The 21,274-nt window shown below is 45.3% G+C and overlaps 1 protein-coding gene across 6 annotated transcripts in view; it reads right to left on the bottom strand.

The window, feature by feature from the left end:
* Nucleotides 1-21,274, bottom strand: part of TMEM241 (transmembrane protein 241) — a 114,266-nt gene that overhangs the window by 53,820 nt on the left and 39,172 nt on the right. For all 6 annotated transcript variants that reach the window (XR_006209889.1, XM_007075988.2, XM_042962144.1 and 3 more), the window contains exons 5-11: nucleotides 20,709-20,786; nucleotides 11,287-11,312; nucleotides 9,453-9,504; nucleotides 7,568-7,616; nucleotides 6,636-6,681; nucleotides 4,760-4,795; nucleotides 2,138-2,172 (exon numbers count right to left, since the gene is read on the bottom strand). Coding sequence is in view for 5 of the 6 variants with exons in the window: in XM_007075988.2 (XP_007076050.1) it covers nucleotides 2,138-2,172; nucleotides 4,760-4,795; nucleotides 6,636-6,681; nucleotides 7,568-7,616; nucleotides 9,453-9,504; nucleotides 11,287-11,312; nucleotides 20,709-20,786 (322 nt within the window). In the remaining variant the exon portion in view is untranslated. The remainder of the gene's footprint in view (nucleotides 1-2,137; nucleotides 2,173-4,759; nucleotides 4,796-6,635; nucleotides 6,682-7,567; nucleotides 7,617-9,452; nucleotides 9,505-11,286; nucleotides 11,313-20,708; nucleotides 20,787-21,274) is intronic.

Raw genomic sequence — 21,274 nt, forward strand, 5'->3', positions numbered from 1 at the left:
CAGGACCTAAGTCTCCATTACCCCTCCACAGTGATGTGGGAATCAAAGGCAGAAGGAAATGGCAGATAGAACTAAATTTCCTTATAACCTGCAGCCCCTTGACAAACACTTGAGGCTCGCAGAGTAAAAAGTTTTTCCAGGAACTTCCTACTGTTTTAATGCTAATGCTTTGCTAGAGGGAAAAACAACTTTAGCTTGACAATGGCTAGGCCTCCACTATCCTGGGAGTCTTCTTTAGCATACGAAAAGCTCACTAGAAACTTCCCATGGACTTTACCTCCCCCAACTCCATAGTATATAACCAGTCTCTCTTCATGGTCCCTGGGCAGCTCTTTCTGCCCACAGGTCCTGTCTCCATGCTTTAATAAAATCACCTTTTTGCACCAAAGATGTCTTCAAGAATTCTTTCTTGGTCATGGGCTCCAGACCCCCCATGAACCCCACTATCACCCCAAAAACCTCATCAAAACCAAGAGAAGCTCCACAAGGAAGTTTAGTAACACTGAAGGTATTCACTCACTCCAGAGACTTTATAATAAACTGTAGAATCACTGAAAAAGAAGCATTTAAAAAGAAAAACCTGAGAGAAGGGTCAGGAGACCTAAACTCCAGTCTCTCTCTGCTATTCACCTCCCCTGTACCATCTTGGCCATATCCCTTAACTGCTCTGGGCTTCAATTTCCTCATTTGTAAAATATGACGGCATCAAGGATAATCACTAAGATTCCTTCCAGCTCTGAGAATCATGAGTAACAACGAACAAGCATCACCTCTTGGTTGAAAGGCTGAGGGATTTCTTGAGGTGAGAACCATTCGCCCAAATCCACCAGTAATCACTCAGGGAGCAATAAGCATGCAAACCAAGCAGAACCAGCAAACTTTCCAAAGGCTTTGACCGAAACACATCTCAAAGGGGAGGTTCCTTAGGGGGCTCTGCAATGTCTGGTGGGTGGCAACCTCCTGGCCGTGCGAAAGAATGACAAGAGCGCATGTAAAGGCAGACAACCAGCAGTATGGGTGAGCAGACTGTTCAGGGTCAACACCATGGGGTCCATATGATTTTTATTTTACAAAGGATAGGCTTTCAACACGTGAGAGTGCAGCGAGCACTCCACAGCAAACCTCAGAGTCTGGAGATAACACCAGACTGTGGGAACGGGCAGAAAATAGATGCGCATCAGTGTGGGCAAGTGTAGACTAATGCATTGAGAAAAAGGTAATTCAAATTATCCCCATGAGGCACGATTTGGATGGGTCACATACAATCTAGAAACACTGAGTCACTCTCGACAGTTCCCTCAAGATACTAATTCAAAGAGTCTGAAGCAGCTAAAAGCACCAACAGAAACCTTTCATTGTTTTGGGCACCATAGGAGCTAGAAAGGGCCTTAGAAACAACCCGGTTCACCTTTCTCATTTTAACTGAGACTCTGAGAGCTCGGGAAATGTCTCATGCACAGCAAATGGCCAACAAACATTAGTTTAAGGAGCGTGGCCAAGAAAACATGTATTTCCAGCCATACTGCACACAGATACTATTTCCTTATCTTTGGCACCAACTTCAAAACGGTAAAAAACCACAATGGAATAGAGTATTGTGGGCAATTCCTGAATCTGAAAAACCACTATAGAGTAACCAAGGCAGCAACAAGGTAAAGGTAAGCTTTAAAACTTGACTTCCTTAATCAGGAATCTTGAATATTGCAGGCTAATATATGATAAAAAGGTATGAAAGGAGGTCGATTAGAAGTAGGGTGAATTTGAACTTTCTCACCAAATCCTTTAGCACTAGGATTGAAGAGCGATTCTGGATGTTTGAAGAAGGAACTTTAGAAGTGGAGAAGGTGAGCACTAGTTTATCCGGCAGATAATAAGCCTGTCTGTACATCTGAGACCACACCAGATGAAAACACAGACAACAAAATTGAAGAAAGGGTAAGAATAAATTCATGGGCGATAAATCCACAATGGGTCCTTGAGACCAGGTTCAATGTGGGCCGTGCCTAACCCCTGAGCTTCCATCCTGAAGGCAAACCACATTCTCCTACAAAACGTCCCTTAGGGATAATAAGGGGGCGGGGAGGGTGTGGTGTCAGAGCACTGGGTTGAATGGGCCACATAAAACAGTCCGACTTACCTGTCGGATGAGATGCAACTGCCAGGAGCACCACACTGAAAAAGAAACAGCAGAGCAGTGAAGAAGTCTTTCCCAGCACTGAAAAATCACAATGTATATTTCCACCCATTCTACTTGGAAAGAGTGAAATTAGCCTAAATGCAAATTATCTGCACTGAATGGTCTCATTCTGCCTAATTCCAACTTGTCAGTGAGAGGGTGAGAATCTCCCAAGATGCCTCAGATTTTGACAAGAGGGTTGAATGTACCCTGTGACGGACGGAGGATCTATGCCCCACTCTGAGGTCATCTATGCCACCAAGAATTATCACACTCACCTAATCTTCCAAGAATATTTGTAAGCTAAACAAAGCAAACTGTGAATTACAAATAGGCTGCAATCTAAAAAAATAGCTGTTGGGTGTGAGCTGAATCTACTTTTGCCACAAAATTAAATTTGTAGAGGGTAAATTAAATTCCCAGGGGGCACCTGGCTGGCTCAGTCGGTCGAGCACGTGACTCTTAATCTCGGGGTCATGAGTTCAAGTTTCACGTTGGACATGGAGTCTACTTAAAAAAGACTTTCCAGGAGAGCGCCTGGGTGGTTCAGTCGGTTAAGTGTCCGACTTCAGCTCAGGTCATGATCTCGTGGTTCATGAGTTCAAGCCCTGTGTTGGGCTCTACACTGGTGGTGTGGACCCTGCTTGGGATTCTCTGTCTCTGCCTCTCCCCTGCTTCTGCTCTCTCTCCCTCTTTCTCTCTCAAAATAAATAAGCTTAATTTTTTTTTTTTTTTTTTTTTTTTTAAAAAGGGAGATCAAGGGGCGCCTGGGTGGCTCAGTCGGTTGAGCGTCCGACTTCAGCTCAGGTCACGATCTCATGGTTCGTGAGTTCGAGCCCCGCGTCAGGCTCTGGGCTGATGGCTCAGAGCCTGGAGGCTGCTTCCGATTCTGTGTCTCCCTCTCTCTCTGCCCCTCCCCCATTCATGCTCTGTCTCTCTCTGTCTCAAAAATAAATAAACATTAAAAAAAAAAAATTAAAAAAAAAAAAAAGGGAGATCAAACCAGTTGTTGGCTCTGTCAGGCAGAGCTTCTAGCTGGCAGACCAGCACAGCTGCCTTAGGGATCTGAAGGATCCCAGTTCTCTGGGTGCTGATGGCCTCAGTGTCCAGTGCCCACAGGAAACTGAACGGCAGCCCTCGTTCTGATTCACATATCTTCATCACTTGTACTGAAATCCTTGGAAACAGAATCGTGGCTTCTTTAGTGGGGTGCGGGGCAGGCCCAGCCAGGAAGCCTTTGGCACCAGGCTCACAGGCAATGAGTGTTCTTACTGGAGGGGAAGGAGCTGGGCTGACAGAAGAATGAGTCAGGGGTCACAGAGGCTCACTTTTCCATCCCCTTATTCCTTTGCCACTCGAGCAGACTATAATAAGTTCTGGGGAGAAAAAGAACTGCCAGCGTATTCTGATGTCACGGAAACATTTTAAACATCAAGAGCCTTCTGCATTTTCAGAAGACTCTCTTGAAAGGCTGCTGGTATGTCTGGGCAGAGTGGAACTAATGATTGTTTTCAGCAGAGTACAAAAGAGGCCTATAGCCATGCTTGGAGTGGATCCTCTCAAAAAAGGCATTTTAATAAACTGATATTTATGAGCTTTATCTGCAGATGGAGAGTACAGCTCATGTTGAACGTTTTAAGATGAACTTCCTGCAGAAATCAGCATGACCAAATGCTGAAAGGCACATCCACGGCCCAGGTAATCTTCCCAAGCATGGCTGCATTCGTGCAAACTTGGGCTCTCCATGGCAGAGCTCATGCTCCTTCTCAGCTAGGTCCCAGTCAGCGACCACTAACCTCCAAAAACACTAGGCAGCTGTTCTATTTAGCTGACAGAGCCCTATTCTTTGCTTGGCTTTAGCCAATGGTATATGAACAACAGTCCATATACTGTATTTAAATATTATAAATCAAGCTTCAAACTTCATTCTATCTTAATAAATAAATATACCTTCAAAACAACCTGGAAGCCTGGATTAGAACTCAGAATTCTTGGAGTCCTTAGAGCTTCATATCAGAATGTGGTCGCATAGACAGATCCAGCCTCTGGCTCCTGGCCCCCAGTGAGCCCCCTTCTCTTTCCACCCCAGGCTCCTTCCTGCACACTGAGGCCTCACACGCTTGTGTGTGGACACATCAGCCTGCAAGTCCACCCTCCATGCACACCCTCCTCCCCCACTAACAGCCTGGTTTTGGACACTTCTTGGGTCTAGGAAAGAGTTGGGAAGACAGACCCAAGGAGGCCTTGGAATCAAGCTCGGGACCAATTGAGCAGGGAATTCTAGATCCCAGGCTAGAAAGGAGGGTATGAGCCCTGGGAAGAAATGTCCCCTTAGCCTTACAGACTCCATAAGCCATGGGGAGAAGCATGGCCTTCTGAAGTATGGAGCCAGACAGAGGTCCCTCTTGCCTAGTCTACGGACAGAACTACGATTTGGTTTCCTCGACTTTAAGTCATCTCACAAATTATTTAGCTTGCCTTTCTGGTAGGCACATCGGCTCAGAATCAAAATATTGGAAAATAAAAATCCATTAGTGCCAGAAAGACGTGAGTTGTTCTTTGAAAATGTAAATTATATTTTACCTGAACATGTAGTTTAAGTACTGCTGGTCAATGTCACTAAGGAATGAGAAAAAAGAAAAAAAAAGACAAAACATGTGAAATAGTAGAAGTGTTTTACATACACAAAATAGTCATCTTCTACTAATAAATTATATCTATGGTTAAGTTCCTACATTTAAAAACTGTTAATAAATGGTATAACGAGTATACCAAATGAGTATATTCAAAACTAGTTCCTGGCTCATTTAAAAAAATTTTTTTAATGTTTATTTATTTTTGAGAGAGAGAGACAGAGTGTGAGTGGGGGAGGGGCAGAGAGAGACACACACACACAGAATCAGAAGAAGGCTCCAGGCTCTGAGCTGTCAGCACAGAGCCCAATGCGGGGCTCAAACTCAAGGACCTCGAGATCGTGATCTGAACAGAAGTCGTACACTTAACCGACTGAGCCACCCAGGCGCCCCTGGCTCATTTTTAAAACACATTTCCCAGTTTGGTGCTATCACACACATGTTCACCTGTGGCAGATTATCTTCTACATGTAGTTTGCCTCCTTAAAAAGGAATGTCAACTCTCAGGCCACTGGACTGGCTCCTGGGGCTGCCATATTTGACCAGTAAAAATATAAGACACCCAAATAAATCTGAATCTCAGATAAAGAATCATGTTTAAGTATGCTCCAAATATTGCCTGGGACATAGCTACACTAAAAAAAGTATCACTACTTATCTGAAATTCAAATTTAACTGGGCATTCTGTATTTTATCTGGCAACTCCACTGGCTTCTTGCTGCAGAAACACTTCATTAAAAGAAGGAAAAGTGCTCTAGGGACCCAAGTCACAGCCTCCGAGCATAACCCTCTCCCAGGGGTCCTTCCCTTCAGGCCCACCAGCGGGCCCTGAAACCGAGAGGCCAGTGAGGCCAGTCTAGGGCCTCTGACCTCCCAGCTGCAGCCCAACTCACACCGGGACTCCCGTCTCTTCCATTTACATTTGCCAAGGCTGGTATGTTGACTGCCCACAATAGAGGCCTCATTTTACCCCAGAACAGACTGGGGAATTTCTGGGTCTAAACAAAGTCAAGTTAGGAAGGGGCTGAGGAAACCAGAAAAAAGAGTTGGTCTCTGAGTTGGAAGAAGTTAACTAGGGCCCAAAGCAGCGAGTCACATAATTTTTATAAAAATGTCGTCTGAATGCTGCCTCTGAAGGGAGAAGGTAGAGGACCCCCCTGCTCTTCAAACGTCATTGGTATGATCAGGTGCTGGTGGACCCCGCCTGGAACAGCCCAACAGCAGGACAAATGGCTTTGGGGGCCCCAGGCTGCTGTGCCCTGACCACAACCCAGACTTACAGAGTTTCTGGCTGAACAGAACAAGCTCACAACACTATGGGCCTCACCTCTTTGCTTTAACCAAACAAGAACTCACCACACTTTAAAAGTTTACCTTAGGGCACCTGGGTGGCTCAGTTGGTTAAGCATCTGACTTTGGCTCAGGTCACGATCTCACGGTTCATGAGTTTGAGCCCCACATGGAGCTCTGTAGAGCCTGCTTCAGACTCTGTGTCTCCCCCTCTCTCTGGCCCTCCCCAGCTCACACTCTGTCTCTATCTCTCTCAAAAATAAATAAGCATTAAAAAAAATAATAAAAATAAATGAATTAATTAAATTTTACTTTAGCGTTGCCTGGGTGGTGCAATCAGTTGAGTGTCCAATTCTTGATTTCAGCTCAGGTCATGATCTCACGGTTTGTGGGTTCCGACCCCCTTGGGGCTCTGTGCTGACAGTGTGGAGCCTGCTTGGGATTCTGCCTCCCTCTCTCTCTGCCCCTCCCCTGCTTGCTCTCTATCTCTCTCAAAAAAAAAATAAAATAAACTTTAAAAAAATTTTAAAGTTTACCTTAACGCATTGGGTTTCCAGGACTTCTGCAATATCTTATAAGCCCCTGAAAACAAAGCAATGGGTGTTACTGGCACAGGGCATTCTGAATAAAGGGCTGCAGCCAATTCCAGGGAAGCATGAAACCCACATGGACAAGGGCCGCCCTTCCCACGAGGGACATCCACAGCCGACAGGGGGCGACAACAACACTGGAGGGCTCCAGGATGTGAAAGCCACAATCCCTGTGATAAAAGTTCAGTACAGAAGAGTGCTGGGCCAGGAAGGCTCGTGATCACCAGAAGGAGACAATTAACAGGAAGCTTTCGGCTTCCTTTGCAGGGTGCCCAGGAGAAAGAAACACTGGATCTCTGAACTGTGTGTAACAAAGTCAGGGCACTGCTTTCCCTCCACGACAGTGGACAGGAAACACTGAGCGTATGATTTGAAATAAAGTCAGACAGCCTTTTTATTTCCCTCCCTTGCTTTTCTTGGGGTATACTGCTGAAAGAGGGTGTTTCTGACCCAAACTTCTGGATCTCCCTCACCACTTTTTGAGAACACCAACCGGCATGTCGCAAGTAGACTTGAGCAAGTGGGGCCCGAGCCATGGTGAGTTAATTAATGTTTGTCGAGAAAAAGAGGAGACTATATCAGAAATGAAAATATTTGAAGAAAACTCCAAAACAGGAAAATCAGATCAGAAAATGCCCATGTAATTTTAATCCTGACACCTGGTCTTTTTTTTAATTTTTATTTTTAATATAATTTATTGTCAAATTGGCGAACATACATACAGTGTGTAAAGTGTGCTCGTGGTTTTGGGGGTAGATTCCCATGGACACCTGGTCTTTAATCTTCCTATTGCTCAGAGTCACTGAAAAGTGGACATATATGATAAGGTCTAAATAATAAGCCTCAATTATTTAAGTGAGCATTCTTTTAAAACTTACCTACACAGAATAAGTGAATTACAGCCCAGAAATATCCATCTGGATCAAACTGTAACACAGGATTAAAAAAAAAAAGCGGCTGTAAGTATAGACAAACAGGATCCAGCATAGCACTTGGAAACCCTAAATAACGGATGCACAGTGCCAAGCCAGGGTTCCACAACAGGACTCTCGGGGTCTTGGGCCAGTCCGTCCTCATTTCTCAGCTGGTTGCTTATAAAATTTTCCTAACAGGGCTCTTTGTCTCCAGCACCCCTTGCCCCATTCTCCACACTGTCCTCACACTGTCTCTAAAAGGCTAATCCAATGGTGTTGCCTATGGCTTAAAATCATGCACTAGTCCCCCAGGGACTTTAGGATTAACTTCAAACTCATGACACCCAAGGATCTCTCTGACAAGCCCAGTCCTATCTACTGTACCCCCTCCAGGGAAAGAATTTGCACTTCCCCAAGCATGAATGCTCCCCCTCCACCAACTTGGGGGGGGCACTCCCTCTCTTCTTCCCTTCCTTATTTTTCTCCACAGAAGCTTATCTCATCTGACATGCTCTATTTCACTTGTCACCTGTCTCTTTCTCTACCATCCACTAGACTGTAAATTCCCGCAGGGCAGGAATTGGCACAGGGGCATGCACATAAGATGTGCTCACTAAATTTGAATCACAGAATACTCAGGACAGCTCCAGGACTGTGCCCACACCTGCTTTGTTCTCCCACCCAACTCCTCCTCACCCTTCAAGATTTCGGTCCGATAGCAGAGTAGGGCTATCATACCAGATACATCTGGTATCAGTTCTAAAATCCCCACTTATTCATTAGCTGGGGACCTTTGGGGCCTCATTATTCTTTTCTTTTTAAAATATTTATTTATTTTTGAGAAAAAGAGAGCATAAGTGGGGAGGGGAAGAGAGAGAGGAAGACAGAGAATCCCAAGCAGGCTCCTCACTGTCAGCACAGAGCCCAATGCGGGGTGTGAACTCACAAACTGTGAGATCATGACCCAAGTCAAAATCAAGAGCTGAACGCTCAACTGACTGAGCCACCCAGGTGCTCTGGGGCCTCATTATTCTTTAGCTCTGTAGCGGAGATAATAATAGTCCCTTTCCTCATAACACTGTGAGATTTTAAATAAAATAAGACTTGTAAAACATTGGCACAGAGCCTGGCACATAGATAGCTCCCTATAATTGTTAGCTATTCCTCCTTTCTGGGTCCCTGAGTCTTCTTAGGTGCCTCACAACATCCCGTATCTCCCCAGGACAGAGCTCTGGCCTCCCTGTTGTAATTATCTGTTTATTATCTGTCCCCCTCCCCTTCGCTCTGTCTAGACTCTGCCTGGATGAGGACAATTCTTCTTTGTGTCCCCAGAGCCTGGCTCAATGCCTGACACTTGATGGGGACTTAATAATTGCTGGGGGAGAAAAGAAAGAAAAGAGACCCACTAATGAGATGACAGTACTGGGGGGTAGGGGTGGGTCCTCAGTGCCTAATAAAGAAAAACTCAGGATAACAAAGTGAAAATCACTCTACAGATGAGGCCCTTGGCTGAGGGGGAAAATCAACTTTGCTTCAATGCATGAGGCTAAGACAACTTGGGCACTGGCTTGTGGGTCCTCCAAGCACCTACAGAGGGCAGACTGCACCCACCACAGCACCCACAGGCCAGAGCCCCGCTGCATTGCCACAGCCTTGGGGAGAAGGCAATAGCCTGAGGAAAAGATGTTAACCTGGCCAAGAGGTACCCGGCCCGGAAGCTTTGAAATGCATTTGTACAGACTAGGGTTCTTCTGATTCTAGAATGAAGGACTAGAAAGTTCTGCTCATACATGCAGGCTTCAGAGAGTAAAAGACACTTGGAAGGCAAAATGAATGCACTTGAACTGACCTGGGAGTCGTTGAAGGGGAGGCATCCTGCAGCAGCCAGGAGGAAGAGGGCACTGTGCAAAGGGAGATAAAACAGGCAGCTTCACTTTCCAACATCAAAGTGTTTCCCAGAGACCGTGGAGATTGAAACACATCGAGTGGAGCACGGATGAGGCCAAGACCCTGTGAGACCAAGCCCCATTCCCCCGTCCCTCCTCTGAGAACCCCAGTAGGGAGTTGTCAACCATGTGCTCCACTGGTGACCAGACAGTTTCTTCCCCGGTGCTCAGCTGGCCTTTCCCCAGACACAGGCATTTGTAAAACCACAGCTGGCTCACTGGAGAAAAACAGGATGCCGGTGAAATAGATAATAAAAGGAGATTTTTTTCAAACTGCAGATGCCCAAAAATACACTAGTGGAAAACTGGGCAGTCAGGCTGTAGTTATAGCACTTGGGCAAAAGAAAGCACATTAAAACCTTGGGTGCAGCACCTTCGCCAAGTGATCAAACTTAACATCTCCAATGAGAGGACAGATGTACATCATGTGCCTCCTGATATGACATCCTGAAAGGACCCAACGTCACTCAGACGGCATTCCTGCCAAATATGCGTAACCCGCCCCGCATGGCCGGCTGGACCGAGGCAGGGGAACCGGTACAGAGGACTCCTCAGAGCTGGGACCTCACAACCCTGGGAAGGTCAGGATGACAGGGAACATCCTAAGTCACAGGAAGGTCCTCCACTCTAGCCCATCCCCATCCTAACGCCTTGCCAACTCTTAAGAAGGCACACAAATGGCTTCAAGAAGACTCCAAGGCACCAGATTACCGAGGCACTCAGAGGCAAAGGGTGTGGTGAGTGGAGGGAGGCTGTCGGAAGGGTTTCTGGGACCACATAGGATGAGGCAGGTGGAAGGAGAAAAGAACTCTAATGGACTGGGTGTCTACCTATAGTAGAAGACTTTATAGAATATAGGATCCTTCCCCATCCACAGGCAGTGAGTGTTAGACAGCCCCTTGGGGCTGAGAGAAGATGGGGGCCAGCCAGGTGTGAGACAGCACCTGGTTTTCCCACCAAACCGGGCCTTGAGCAATACCTTAATATATCAGGTATTAGTGGGTTTTAATGCCTCTCTTTCACACCTGCTAATCTTTTAAACAAGAGAATGAGTCCTGACAGTGTTGCTGTTATTTTTTTTCCAAGTAGCAGCCTATAATAAAAGCAAAACAAAAAGTCCTAAATCCGTGTGTCTGTTAGTTTCCTATCTTCAGGAATGAGCTTCGTGGCTATTGTAGAGGAAGCCGGAAGCAGCTAGAGAACAAGGCAGTTATCACACTGGAGGCACAGAGACCGCCTGAGGGTCCAGCCCGGTTCGTGTTCCAGCCGAGGCGATGAGGCACAGAGGGCTGTGAAGTCTGCCCTGAGTCACTTTGCCATGGCCCAAGACGACGACTCAGATCCCTGGCCTTGCAGCCAGCACTTTTCCACCACGGGAATCATAAAAACCCATTAAGTTGCAAACAAATATTTTTCAAATTTTAAGTCATTCCCATGTTTTCCATTTTACTTCTCCCATCAGCAGTGCACAACTCTTAGTGAAGGTTTGGGCGACAGCAGCTGAAATCTAGCACACGTTATTTTCCCCTTAGGAACAGAATATTTCAGGGAAAAAATACACAAAGAGAGAAAGAGTAAAATTTAGAATAAGACACAAAATAGGGGTATATAAGCGTACATAATAAATTCTGTCCACTCTCAAATAGGAATCTGCAACAGTTTATCATCAACAGTTAAAATTAGGTTAAATCTTCTATTTTAGAGGGCTGTGGGTTTTTGGGGTTTTTTAAAACTTACCTACAGATCTTTGCAGGAGAAGTTTTCTGTATGAAAATAAAGAGACTTCTAGTTACTATTTAAAAATTCTTTTTCCCCTTAAAAGAAAATATTTTATTTTTAATTGTTTTTAAGGTTTATTCATTATTGAAGACAGAGAGAGATTGAGCATGAGTGCGGGAGGGGCAGAGAGCAAGGAGACACAGAATCCGAAGCGGGCTCCAGGCCCTGAGCTGTCAGCATAGAGCCCGACATGGGGCTCAAACCCATGAACCACGAGATTATGACCTGAGCCAAAGTTGGACGCTTAACCGACTAAGCCACCCAGGCGCCCCTAAGAGGAAATATTTAGATCCAGAGGCAAATAAGTTTTGAGTAAGCTTATCGGGGCCTTAAGCATTTGCTGCACCTCAGTATTTCTTGGGGCTTTTTCTGCTTGGACCACATGAAGAATGACTCAGAGGTCCAGAGTTGAATCATCTGGGCAAAGCACTCTGGGTGTGCAGTTTTACTACCCTCACCACTGGAATTATGTTTACTCACAAAACCCCAAAATGATGCCAGGGCTAAGCCTTCAAATATCTTACACACCAAGAAAAAAGAAAGAAATTGATGTGACCTGTGTAAGAAGAGAAATTAAGCTCTTGTTCAACTTCTGTTCCAATCTATCTTCTTATATTTTCCTTTCATTAATCCGGCTCTGACTCTGGGCAGTGTTATAAATCCTCGGGGATGATGTATAAGTGAAGAAACATGAAAATGGAGAAAGAACAGTTAACTCCCCCCACCGCCCCCAAAAAGAGAGAAAGGGCAGACTGGGGAAATTGGCATTTAAAGCTCTCTGAAATGAGGAAATTCTAATGCAGACTCTACCTTTAGCCTCTCCTTTTTATTAGTCATCTAAAGGGAATTAGTCCTTTGCACTCAAGAAAAAAGTTCTAGCAAGGAAAAGCATAGATTTTTCTATATTGGATAGAGGAAATGACAGATTAATTCTGGTCATTTCAAAAGGATTACTTTGCTAGTTGAGGACAAACTGTAGTTTTTATTACTCTAGTTCAGGGAAAGTGAAGTATGAACATATTGTTTAAAAATGAAGCACTCGGGGTGCCTGGGTGGCTCAGTCAGTTAAGCATCCAACTTCGGCTCAGGGCACGATCTCACAATTCATGAGTTTGAGCCCCACATCGGGCTCTGTGCTGTCAGCACAGAGCCCGCTTCAGATTCTCTGACCCCTTCCCCTTTGCCCCTCCCCCACTTGCGTTTTTTTCTCTCTGTGTTTCTCTCTTCCTCTCTCTCAAGAATAAATAAACGATTTTTTTTTAAGTCTGTTAAAATTAAAGCACTCAAAAGGTACAAACTTCCAGTTATAAAAGAAATAAGTCTTGGGGATGTAACGTACAACATGGTGACCATAGTTACTAATACCGTATTGTAGATCTGAAAGTTGCTGAGAGTAGATCCTGAAAGTACTTATCACAAGAAAAAAAATTTTATAACTACCTATGGTGATGCATGTTAACTAGACTTATTGTGATCATTTTGCAATACATACAAATATCCAGCCAGTATATTGTACACCTGAAACTAATATAATGTTATATGTCAATCATATCTCAATTTTCTTTTTAACGTGAACCACTGACAAGGAAGCATGTTTTGCTATGAAGGCTATCTTCAGTTTTCATGCATTACTAAATAATCCAGTTTGTACTGTTTTAATAAATAGATCTTGTTTGTATGCAAAGGAGTGGCTTGCATCTGTGTGCCGAACCTGCCTCAGCTGGCCACGCCAACCTTGACTCTACTGCCACCTGGTGGGGACACTTATCTCTTCAGTAGGGAAATGTGTCATTAAAAGAACCAAATGTAATCAACATCTCAACAGTTTGGCAGGAAAGTAGCAATAAGACAGGGACAAAAAACACGTCCCAGCTCTTCCATGAATAGTAAACATGTTCACCCAGCAAGTGTCTGTCTAGGGGCTTCCGACACAGGGCAGCAAATCAATACAGTGCTTGAAACAGTTCACCCATTTCTCAGAAGAGAGACTGCTTGTTTTATTTTATTTTAAACATGTCTTGGGGCACCTGGGTGGCTCAGGCAGTTAAATGTCTGACTTTGGCTCAGGTCATGATCTCGCGGTTCTGTGAATTAGAGCCCCACATCAGGCTCTGCGCTGACAATGTGGGGCCTGCCTCAGATCTCCTGTCTCCCTCTGTCTCTACCCCTTCTCCACTCATGTGTGCTCTCTCTCTCAAAAATAAACATTAAAACAAATTTTTTAATAAATAAACACCTCTGGCCAGAGGAGCCAGAACCTGAGATATGGATATTAAAATAAGCAATAAATGCATTATTGAGCCCTGTCTCCTAGGGCTCTGAAAACAACTGAGGAGTTGATGTCAGGGTGTTCATCTTCTGAGGCTCCTCAGTCCCAAAGTCACCCGGTGATAAGTCCTCGTGATACCTCAGTGTTCTGAATGGGTCAGTATAACTTCTCAAAAGGCATACCACCAAAAATAACAATAAATAGCTAACATAACCGGGGGTCAGCTAAATTACCATGAGGGCTACCTACTTTGGGCCGGTGTTGTTCTAAGCCCTCTACAGCCATTGGCTTATTTCATTTTGGGTTAATTAAGTCTCAAGTTATATGCTACAGATGCGGACACCAAGGCACTGAGAAATTAGCTAAGTTGTCCAAGGTCACAGGGTTTGGGTTTGGGTGATCTAGCTCCAGAGGCTGACCTTTTATGATGCTATTCTGCCACAGCCAGCCCGCCAGTCCTGCGGTGGCATCCCACCGGCCCTTTCAAACCACTACCTTCATTTGCTGCTTCCTCTGCCTGACTGGAGTGCCCTTTATCCCTGCACTTTGAAAATTCCTACCATCTGTGTGACTGGGTTCAAATCTCACCCCTGACCCTTCCAAACAGACTTACCAGTGGTCACCTCTGGTCCCTCCACACCCGTTTCAGCCCATATGACATTCTATGGGCATCACAGAGTGTGTTTACACGTTGGTTCTTCCATTTAGCTGAGTTTTGTGAGGGTGACCAATGTGTCCTCTATATCTCCATAGCCAAATGTCTGATATAGAGTATACACTTAATAAATGTTGAACAACCAAAAGAATGAGTAGCAATATTGTAATATTCAACTGTGACAACTATATCTGCAAGGTAGCAAGACTATTTCCACAAGCCACACGTTACCTTATAAAAGTCAAGCTGTGTGTGTGTGTTTGCGCATGCATGCACAAAAAAACAGGGATGGTGACAATGAACCACAGTTACAGATGGAGTATATTCTCATAACCTGGGAACAAGGTCATGAGGAGGTCAACCTTCCTTTCCGGAGTTGAGTCTGGTGAAACCTGACACAGAATGGACAAAAGAGGCCTCAATGTGAGTCATAGGTTAAGTCTAAGAGATGTCATATACAGCCGTGTTCCTGGTAATATCTGGTCACTTTGTTGAGGCTCCAGGCTAAATGATCAGGAAAGTGAATCATATTGAGAAAATATCACAGCAATACTCATCACAGAGCAGCTTTTAATGCCAACCTACTAGAAATCACCTACAAGTTTACACACAGGTACTTGCCAACACATCATGTTCCATGTAAGTGGAATGAGGACACAAATAGAGATTCCTGACAAATTGATCAGGAAAATAGGATAGTATATCATTTATGTAAGTATGTCTATATATGTGCCTAGAAAAAAAGTCTGAAAGAATAGAGTAGTATCCTCTATGAAGTAGGATCACACTTGATTTCTGGGACATTTTTCCTCTGCATGTTCTACAATTTATTATAGTTTATTCCACTGATAAAGGAAATAAAGGTTTTAAAAATATTTTTTAATGTTTACTTATTTTGAGAGAGAGAACGTGTGTGTGCAAGCAGAGAAGGGGCAGAGAGAGAGGAAGAGAGAGAATCCCAAGTAGGCTATGTGCTGTCAGCACAGAGCTCGACATGGGGCTCAATCTCACAAACCATGAGATCATGACCTGAGCCAAAATAAAGAGTTGTACACTTAACCAAATGAGCCACCCAGGAGCCCCAAAATAAAGGGTTTTTTTTAAAATAACTAAATACGTATGTAATCCATGCAATTGTTTCCTAATTTGCCCTGACAAGAAATGTTGTTTATAAAGAAAACAATCAATAAACCTAAAAGACAAGCTACTGAATGGAGGAAGATATTTGCAAATGACATATGTGATACAGGAGTAGTATCTAAAATATATAAAGAACTTATATAACTCAACACCAAGAAACAAATAATCCAATTAAAAATGGGCAGAAGACATGAACAGACATTTCTCCAAAGAAGACATCCAGATGGCCAACAGACACATGAAAAGATGCTCAACATTGCTCATCATCAGGGAAATGCAAATCAAAACTACAATGAGATATCAGCTTACACTAGTCAGAATTGCTAAGATCAACAACACAAGAAACAACAAGTGTTGATGAGGATGTGGAGAAAAAGAAGCCCTCATGCGCTGCCGGTGGGAATGCAAACTGGTGCAGCCACTGTGGAAAACAATACGGAGGTTCCTCAAAAAGTTAAAGATAGAATTATTCTATGATCCAGTAATTTCACCAGTGGGTATTTACCCAAAGAATACAAAAACACTAACTTGAAAAGATATATGCACCCCTATGTTTATTGCAGCACTATTTACAATAGCCAAATTATAGAAGCAACCTAAGTGTCCCAACAGATGAATGTATAAAGAAGATGTGGCATATTGAGGCACCTGGGTGGCTCAGTTGGTTAAACATCCAACTCTTGGTTTCGGCTCAGGTCATGATCTCACAGTTTGTGGGTTCAAACCCCGAGTTGGGCTCTGCGCTGACAGTCAGTGCAGAGCCTATTTGGGATTCTCTCTCTCCCTCTCTCTCTACTCCTACCCAATTCATGCTCTTTCTCTGTCTCAAAATAAATAAACTTAAAAAAATTTATTAATGTTTATTTATTTTGAGAGAGAGAGAGAGAACGAGCAGGGTAAGAGCAGAAAGACAGGGAGACACAGAATCCAAAGCAGGCTCCAGGCTCTGGGCTGTCAGCACAGAGCCCGACGCAGGGCTCGAACTCACAAGCCATGAGACCATGACCTGAGCCAAAGTCGGATTTTCAACCGACTAAGCTACCCAGGTGCCCCTGAAAATAAATAAACTTTAAAAAAAATTTAAAGAAGATGTGGCATATACATATACAATGAAATATTATTCAGCCATAAAAAAGAATGAAATCTGTCCATTTGCAACAACATGGATGGACCTAGAGGGTATTATAATCTAAGTGCAGTCAGTCAGTCAGTCAGTCAGAGAAAGACAAACACCATATGATTTCACTCATATGTGGAAGTTAAGAAACAAAACAAACAAACATTAAAAAAAAAAAAAAAGAGGTACAGCCAAAAACAGACTCTTAACTATAGAGAACAAACAGATGGTTACCAGAGGGGATGTGGGTGGAGGAATGGGTGAAATGGATGAGGGGGATTAAGAGTACACTTGTGATGAGCACCGGGAGATGTATGTATGGAATTGTTGAATCACTGTATTGTACACCTGAAACTAATATAACACTGTATGTTAACTATACTGGAATTGAAATTTTTTAAAAAAGAAAGAATGCTGTTTAGTGTTAGTGATGAAATGGAGATGAAGATTCAAAATATTTTGGCGTTTATCCAGTTTCTTCCTCTCAGCCTGGAAGTCTGGCCCCTGGTTTTTGCCTGATGATGATACCCCTGAGGACTCTCTAACCCTGTTTCTTACGTGCAGCCTTGACTATGTGATCAGACTTGTCCACCAGGAAGAAATACCTTGTAGAAATGCCTGGATCTCTTCCCTAGACCAGATGAATCTTCATTTTCAATTCACAACAAAGGTGTCCACTTTGAAGATAAGAAGCATGAGTCAGTCTCCCAGAACCTGAGCAGCTCTTGGTGAGTTTCTCAACCTCAGTGACTGGCTAGTGAATATTCAGCTTGGCAATTCTGGGGCTGGACTTCGGGGCTTTGCAGAGAACACGTGGTCCCTGCCAAGGGGGATTCTGAGAAAGCAGGCAGAGACCCAGGGAAACTCCTACTGCGTTTCATTGAACCTCAGATGCCACTGATTGTAAAATTCCCCATTCTTTTATATACTATCAAGAAAGAAAGCATTTGACCATGGCAGGCCATTGATAGTAAAAGCGTCCTAACTATAGGTAGTGAATACTTTTTTAAAAGTTTATTTATTTTGAGAGAGAAGGTGCAAGCAGGGGATGGGGCAGAGAGAGGGGGAGAGAGAGAGAGAGAGAGAGAGAGAGAGAGAGAGAGAGAGAGAGAGAGAGAATCCCAAGCAGACTCCACAATGTCAGCACAGAACCCGATGCCAGGCTCGAACTCATGAACCGTGAGATCATGACCTGAGCCGACATCAAGATCGGACACTTAACTGACTAAGCCACCCAGGTGCTCCAGTAGTATTTTTTTAACATGAAAAAAAAAGCAGCATGTAATTGATGAAATACGGAAATTGCCAGATGGGGTGAGAGGTATAAAGTCAGAGAGAGGTGCTCACGCTCCTTGAGGTGTCAGGGAAGGCTCCAACTGCATGCAGACCAGCCTAAAATACTGAGAGCCTCCCTCGTGAGACTTCGAGAGTCACCACAGGGTCCCCTCTCACCTCCTGCAGTCCTTTCTCCTCCATAGACAGCTGAATGAGCTTTCAACGCTGTAAATCTGATCAGTCCCTCGGGCCTTTCACACCCAACCCTGGCCGTTCACTGCGCTCAGCATAAACCCCACATTCCTAGCCCAGCCTCAAAGTCTTGTCCTGTCTCCAGTCTCATCCTAAGCCACCCTCTCTTTCTTGTCAAGCTCCAGCCTCACTGGCCAAATCCCTTCCTACATCTGGCCTTTTGCATCAGATGGCTCCTCTTCCTGGGAGCCCTCCCCTTGCCCCACCTGTTGAACTCCTGTTCAGCCTTTGTCTGTGTTTAAATGTCACTTCCCTAGAGTGGCCTCTCGGGCCGTACAATCCAGCAGGTGGGTGTAATGATTTGTCTAGTGTCTTCCCTTCTCGGTTGATGCTACGTACGAGGAGCCCAGAATGGTAGGGCCATGGCTCTTCCTCACTACTATAGACTCAGCCTGGCACAGTGGGCACGTATTTAGAATAAATGAGATGGTGTTGAAGAGGTTCTCTGACAGATCACAAGAAAGAAAACATCACGACATGGTCTAGGAAACATGAGAAGTTTGGTTGTGGCTGGATTTTCTAAAACCCTAGAGGTAGATGGTATCCTGGTGGTGACAAGCTTTACATGCCTCTGTGTAGGTCATGCGTAGTCCCCAAGTACATGGGCACGTGATCGGATCTGTATCAGAAGGTCACTTGCGTGCAGTGTGGAGGAAGGTGAGGGGGAGAGGCAGGGGGAGAGGCAGAGGCAGAGGCAGGGAAGGCAGCCAGGCACTACTGCACACCTGGCAGGCGATGGCAGGCGATGGCAGGCGACGGCACACACACAACGCAAAGACAGTCCAAGCCAGGTCTGCTCAACCCAGGCCCTACTTGGCTGCCCAAGGGCTTGGGGGAGCAAGATGTCATTTGGCCCCTAGCCAGATAGCCCTGAAAAACAGATGAGCATCTGACCAAGGTGACAGCAGCAGTGGGAATGGAAAGGAGGGGACAGATTCAGAAACAGGGTGTGGTGGAGGGGTGGGGGGAAGACGACCAAACCAGGACTTTAAGAATCCCTATATTTCTGACTTGGGTGGTGATGATCAGGATCATGGGATCGCCAAGTAGGAAGCAGGTTAGGAAAACAGCAGTTCCGGTTTGGTCCCTTTGCATTTCAGATGCCCAGGAAACAGCTGGGCAGACAGCTAGAGGCAGCAGGCCGTGGGGATCTGAGCTCAAGAGAGAGGCCTGGGCTGGAGATGGGACACAGGAGTCACAGTGAATGGAGCGGGGGCGCTGCCATGGGTGTGGATGAGACTATCCAGAGAGTGTGCATGGGAGCAAAGGGCTCCTGACACAGAGCCTTGGGAGACCCTGAAGGGCAGACGAAAGAAAGGGAGAAGGAAGAGCCAGAGACCGGGAAAGAGAACCAACAGGTCAAGGGGGCCAAGAGACTCAAGGAAAGGCAGCAGTGAACCTGGTGAATGGTGTACAAGGCCAACGGAAGTCGCATAAACGCAGCCATCGGTGACTTCAGCCTAAGCAACTCCAGGGGAATGGTGGGGGCAGAAGCCGGAGCAGGTTGGGGGTGAGAAGGGCACGAGGCCATGAACAGCTCCGAACCTGACCCTCCCTCCCTCCCTCACACACTGTGCTGGGGGAGGGCAAGGATGCGGTGGGGCGGAGGTGGAGGGGTGCACAGGCAAGAGAGCACGCCGGCGTTGGCATCCAGTGTTGGTTTTAGAAACACAGCCTTTCAGAGCTGGGTTAGTGTTGGCGGGTCTCCCAGGGCCCACTCCATCCTTGGTGGACTGAGAGCACTGAGTGTGTCCACTGGTTGAGGAAAGTCAGCCAGCAGAGACAGAGAGAGGTCAGCTATCCAGGATAAGGAGGTAGTCCATGGAGCTGCCCGCAAGCAGCAGATGGGAATGACAGGGTGCACAGGTGTATGGAGTGGCCTCGGCCATGGGAAGGATGCCTCTCTCTCCCACACACCCGTAAGAAGTGAGCTGCCTGAATGGCCAACTAGCCTCTCTGGTTGGAAAGTTCCACATTTTTATATGAAACCATCTCAAATGGGCAGATGTTAGAAAAAAGAGCTCCCAAAAGAGGACCAAATTAAAACTGCCACTAATAACATTAATAAATACCTACTAGGCGCCAGAAACTTTCAGAAATACTTAACACATGTGCCTCGCTGCGTCCTCCCAACAACTGTATGAGCCAGGTGTCGTTAGTGTCCCCTTTTCCCCAGTAGAGGCACAGAAAGCAAAGACACTTTCTTGAGCTGGTGTGAGGCAGAGCTGGGCTTGGGAAGAAAGGGGATTTCCCCCGGGGGGGGGGGGGGGAGGGAGGTAATGCTCCCAGCACCCTACGTGAATCTCTGCAATATGTTTCCCTATGGCCCCTGGGGTTCATTGTGGGTGGGAATAAGGACCCCCGCCCCCATTCCTCAGCCCACAGTAAATTCCTCCTCATATCCCAAGGTGCTTGCTCTGCCCTGACCTGCAGCTGAGTGCCATTCAGATCAAGCATTCCCACACATGCACAGTGAACTGAAGAGATGTCAAATACACGATGCTTGAAATTAGTGATGACTGCCAGGCAGTCTTGACCACTGACAGGAAACAGATGGCAGGAAAAGGTAGACACTAATTTGGGCCATTAAAAAAAAAAAAAAAAAAAAAAAGAGTTCATCTCTGAAATTTAAAGCAAGGGAAGCGAGACTAGCATTTTGCATTATCATTTACCTCTTTCCGAAAACACTTCTGGTGCCCACAGATGATAACTTCAGCTACATTATGCAAAGTAAGAAACACAGGAATGGCCTGAAAGAAAACAGAATAATGTAATAAGCATGAAAATGTTTTCTTTGATCCCTTAATTACATAATACTTGGTTTCTGCTTAAAAATAAAGATCCGTGGGAACTTTTGGCATTCACATATATGATCCTCTCCAGCAAAAACTCTTCTGCGTGGATTAGTGCTCTCTGTTGGAGTATTATTCTTGGCGAGGTGGATGTAGAGGCTCAACACATATTTATTAAGCACCTACTGTGTGTCACAGGAAAAACATCCCACGTACAAGGTGGATACGTGATAGGGAGACTGTCCCTATCGAGGTAAGAGCTCTGATGGAATACACAAAAAGGCGCACTTACTCAGCAGAGTGTCAGAACCCTGCCAAGAGCCAAGTGGCCGCTGAAGAGTTTCAAGGGAATGACATGATTTGATCTGTGTGTTTAAAGGAACTTGGGCTCCCAGTAGAGGACAGAAGGCAGAGATGGTTGCAAAAGTCTTGGGGTGTGGCAGACT

The sequence above is a fragment of the Panthera tigris genome, chromosome D3 (assembly GCF_018350195.1).
Source record: "Panthera tigris isolate Pti1 chromosome D3, P.tigris_Pti1_mat1.1, whole genome shotgun sequence".
Taxonomy (NCBI): Eukaryota; Metazoa; Chordata; class Mammalia; order Carnivora; family Felidae; genus Panthera; species Panthera tigris.